The 5,000-nt window shown below is 36.4% G+C and overlaps 1 protein-coding gene across 1 annotated transcript in view; it reads right to left on the bottom strand.

The window, feature by feature from the left end:
• LOC135202834 (thrombospondin type-1 domain-containing protein 7A-like) overlaps positions 1-5,000 on the bottom strand; it is a 38,488-nt gene that overhangs the window by 15,538 nt on the left and 17,950 nt on the right. The window contains 3 exon segments of the mRNA XM_064232293.1: positions 475-669; positions 1,224-1,433; positions 2,456-2,577. Of these exon segments, the coding sequence (XP_064088363.1) occupies positions 475-669; positions 1,224-1,433; positions 2,456-2,577 (527 nt within the window).

The following is a 5,000-nucleotide window of genomic DNA, read 5'->3' as shown; positions in this document are numbered from 1 at the left end:
AAGGGAACACAAACCAAAGTCTGGAGGATCCATTGAGAAAAAAAGTGGAGAAAAAAATTCGACCAAAAGTTCCGCGCAAAATAATGTCCTAGTGAGAATAATAATAAAAATACGGATAAAGGAAATAAATAAAGACCGTAGGGAATGATTGGGGAAAGGTTTTAAAAAACAAAGATAAGAGAATGGTTTTAATAGTTCTCTTGGGAAATGAAGCACCAAACAGAGAAAGGAACTAGATAAACACCGATAAACATAGCAATAAACGACTTAATAAAAGTCTAAAAACGGAGAGAAGAAATTGATTTAATTTTAATGATATATATTTATATGATAATAATGCAAAATAAAAATAAAAACAATAAAAGTTCAAATATGAAAAATGATAGTAAAAATGACGGAAAAAATATTAATAAATAGAATGGAACACAAGCCAAAGACTTAGGAATGCATCACCAAAACGCGACAAGAACTCACCCAAGAGCTCTCGGCTTCTGTAAGAGGTGTGGCTACACTGAGCTGGGCAGGGCACCCAGGGGGACCAAGACGAGGTCACACAGTTGTCCTGGCACCATACCTGGCACTCTTCGCTGCTGGATGGCACCAGGGTGTCACTCATGAGGCAGAAGCTGGACTCGACGGACCTTCCCATGGTGTCGACGCATTCGACACCTAAAAGTAAAAATAATCTAATTTGAGCATTTTTTTTTTTTGTAACATCAGGCTGCTTTCCTTAACAGGGAATGGCTCCAGAGTGTAAAACCAAGTCACTTCCTCATTTACACATGAAGACACTCACTACAGAGAAATATTATCTGAATAAAATGAAGTTTTATAAAGATTAATAAGTTTTACACATTTTCCTTAACGAGGGATGGCTCTAGAGTATAAAAACAACTCTATAGTCACTGCATCAATCACACATTTAAAGCCTCTCACCGCAGAGAAACTGCCACGCTCAAACACTAAGCCCCTCACCTGAAACCATACAGTAACAAGCTACCTACCACAAAGAAACCATTGGTCACCTAAAGGTAAATATTATCAGAATAAAATGCATTTACTAAGGTTAACACGATTAAGCCTTTTTTTTAATAGTGGATGGCTCTAGAGTACAAAAAACAACCCAATAGTCACTGCCACATCCTCACATTAGGCCACTCACCGCAGAGAAACTGCCACGCTCACACACTGAGCCACTCACCTGAAACCAAACAGTAACTTACTTCTGACCCGGTAGCCGGCCCCGCAACCCGAGCCCATAGCCAACATGCAAGAAGACCACTTTCCCGTCTTCCAGTGGTGTCTCGTGCAAGTCACGGGGGCGTGGGCGCACTCCCTCTCTTCCTCCAAGGGCGGGCATGGCTTGCCGCCCTCCGAGGGAGATACAAGGACCCTCCTCCACCGACGTTGCACGGAGGATATCAGCACACCATCTGTGGTCGTGAAGGGTATACCATGGAAAAAATGATAAAAATATTGAAATAATTGTGGTTTCTGCACACGAAGGCAGCATTAATTATGGTGATTATAACAGTCAATGAATGAGACTAGATGTTAATTCACTGTAATTTCTAAATGATAAGTATCAGCTGGTATACAATTTTACAGTAATAGTGAGGAGAGAGAAAAATAGAACTAAAGAAATTACAATGAAGTATAAAAAAATCATATTACTCATAAGGATAAAACTGCAACAAAAATAAACGAACGCACAAAATTTCATTCCCATAAAGTCTATTCATTAGAAAACTCATTTTAAATGAATTTCACAATACTTAGTCAGTGACACTATGAGTAAATATGAACATTATGACGAATTACACTTGATATGTTCTAAATATAATGTGCGTTTGACTAATTGATATCTTCAGGCTACGGTTGACATCGGTCTTAATTACTCGCGAAGGTTTTCAAGTTGATGTTTCTGTGGAGTTGCTATGGTTACTTTTATGTGTTGGAAGATTAGTATAAGTTACAGGGCAGATATAACCTCTGAATCATTATTATATTAATAATGAAAGAAAATTATTACCCTATAAATAAATATATGTTTGTATATTAGTATATATATATATATATATATATATAATATATATATATATATATATAAACTATATATATATTATATATGTTATATATATATATATATACATATATATATACACATATATATATATAGTATATATATATATATATATTACATTGCGGAGAGAGAGAGAGAGAGAGTTACAAGGAGTTACAAGGATTAACATGTCTCAAAGCTTTGTTAGTCCATCCGAGGAGACATCGCGTGCTCACTTATCTCTAGGAGCAGGTTGCACTGTTCATTCACAGTGTCCTGCTAATGATTTTGTCTAGCTTTCGAGAGAGAGAGAGAGAGAGAGAGAGAGAGGAGAGAAGGAATCATGCTGAATCAGTAGACACGAGGATGATCAAAAGTTAATGAATTTCTCACCTATAGGGCAAGGGTCAGGGGTCAAGCAAGGTGACCACTCGCTCCAGGACGTAATGGTGCAGTCAGTGCCACAAGAGATCTGGCACTCTCTCTCCAGGCTCGGTTTTTTCAGACCACGGCATCTGGGCGTATAGATGACGAGGATTATTTGAGATGTACACACAGCTTTCTAAACCCTAAAGTAACTTATCTTATACTTATGACAAACGTGTTGAATACAAGTCGAGGACTTATTGGTAATCCTACCCTTTGTTTCATATGATTATCCAAAGCTAAATTGACCCCCAGGGTGCGTCTAAACTGTAGTAAAATGTCATAAACACGTTGGAAACTTATCATATACTTGTCTCAAACTTGTTGAATACAAGTCGACGACTTATTGGTGGCTGTAACCAGTGCTTCGTATCATTATCCAGCATTTGTTGGTGAAGATTTTTAAATGTACTCGAACCTTTCTCATCCCTGAGGCCAAAGTGAGCCTGAAGAAACATCCACACTGCAATAGCATGTTATACACATATCGTCAACTTATCATATACAAGTCACAAACTTGTTGAATACAAGTCGACGAGTTATTGGTAACTGTAACCAGGGCTTCATACGATTATCCAGGACTCGCTAAAGATTCGATCATCACTTCCTATCGTCGACTTGTTTTCAGGCTGTTAGTGATATGTATGCGACAAGTTTTCAACTTTTGTTTGTTACATGCCTACTGTAGTGCGGACGTACCATATAAGGATACAGTTCATGTAGAGCGGAAGATTATGTAGGCAAAAATAAAGCTTATACAGATAAATTTTATAAAGAAAACTGTTTTAGTATAGCACAATAAAACACAGTAAAAGTGATTATAATGATTACATTAAAATAATTGTTTTTGTTGCCGTCATTGTTGTTATTTGTAAAGGAAAAAGCAACTACATTGCTAAAGAATGATTTTCATAAATAATATTCTGGATCACCTGAGCTTCGGTTACCGGACCCTAAATGCAATTAGCGATTCAATAATGAGGGTGAATAACATGTGTATCCCAATTTAATTAGAGGTCTCACTCAACAACAAATACATAATCGTTTGGAAATTACGTCATGAGGAAGCCATGGAACTGAAAAAGGTTGTGGGTAATATATTTTGTGAAGTAGATGTTGAAATCCAATATTTTCAGGACAATGGATCCTTGAACGCTTGTGAGTTCCTTTGTTAATACTTTATAAATGCTATGTTATTTGAAAAAGATAGTTGATTATTACTCTCTTTCTAAACAACTTTCATTGATTGGCTTGATAATGAGGATTGGCGGACAGAAAAGACAATATTTACACTATTTTGGTAATGAAAAGTAAAACTTCTTTCTGGGACGAACTGACGAACATAATCCCAAAAATATAATTGTACGAATACTTATAATGACAATTCATGCAATTATTGTCATTCTCTAAATGTGCCAGTATTTTCGCTTATTCGGGAAGTAAGACTACAAACTACTTTGTTGTTGTTGTTCTTGTTGGTGGGTAGGAAAGGTCTATAGAAGAACCTAAAAAGGTCTGAAAAAGGTGTTTCGCGTTGAGTTAAAGATGCAGGAATTTTAGGATAGGACATTTATGATTTATTCATTAGAATAAAAATATAAATAATAATAAATAAATAACGTGCATGTTAAACAGTACAGAGGAATTGCTTCTAATAAAAAAAACTGCGTTTTATTTTAATTTTTCTTGGTGAAACAAGGCTCTATTTGACGATAGATTTTAGCACGATTTACTTTACGTTAAAAGTTAGCAATATAATGTTTACAACATATGAGTGAGGCGAAAATCTTGAACGCGTCCTCAGTAAGCTGGAGGTCGGATCACGCCTTGTTTAACAGAACAGTTATATGCAATTTCAAAAGTTGCTTACAACTCGGTGGTTTATTGTCGTTGTTTAAGTTAAATATATCTTAGTTTTACCAGGCCACTGAGCTGATTAACAGTTCTCCTAGGACTGGCCCGAAGGATTAGATATTTTTACGTGACTAGGAACCAATCGGTTACCTAGCAATGGGACCTACAGTTTATTGTGGAATCCGAACCACATTGAATCGAGAAATGAATTTCTATGACCAGAAATAAATTCCTCTGGTTCCGCGTTGGCCGAGCCGAGAATCGAACTTCGGACCACCGGGTTGGCAGCCGAGCATGAACTGCACTCGGCCAACGTGGAACTATTGTCGTTGTTTAAATGCCCAGTCTTTCTGAACACCAAACATTTATGTAATTTAAAAGAACTGTGGATAGCACCCTTCTTTATTAACACAATTGGCGAGTGTAGCAATAAACTGTTAAGAATATAAATTCCTTCTAAACGTGACGTAAAGTTGGGAAAACTATCGTAATTTATTCTTCGTTTCTAAACACAAACGGAGAGTGTAGTAACAATCTATTAAGAATATAAATTCCCCCTAAGCCTGACAGGTAGTTGTGACAACTACAGCAACTTATTGTTTCTAAACAACCGGTTAAGTGTAGTAACAATCTGTTTAGAATATTAATTCCTTCTAAA

This window comes from Macrobrachium nipponense, chromosome 33 (assembly GCF_015104395.2).
Source record: "Macrobrachium nipponense isolate FS-2020 chromosome 33, ASM1510439v2, whole genome shotgun sequence".
NCBI classification, from domain to species: domain Eukaryota; kingdom Metazoa; phylum Arthropoda; class Malacostraca; order Decapoda; family Palaemonidae; genus Macrobrachium; species Macrobrachium nipponense.
Note: the sequence above shows the minus strand (reverse complement) of the source record. Positions and strands in the feature narration are given on the sequence as shown.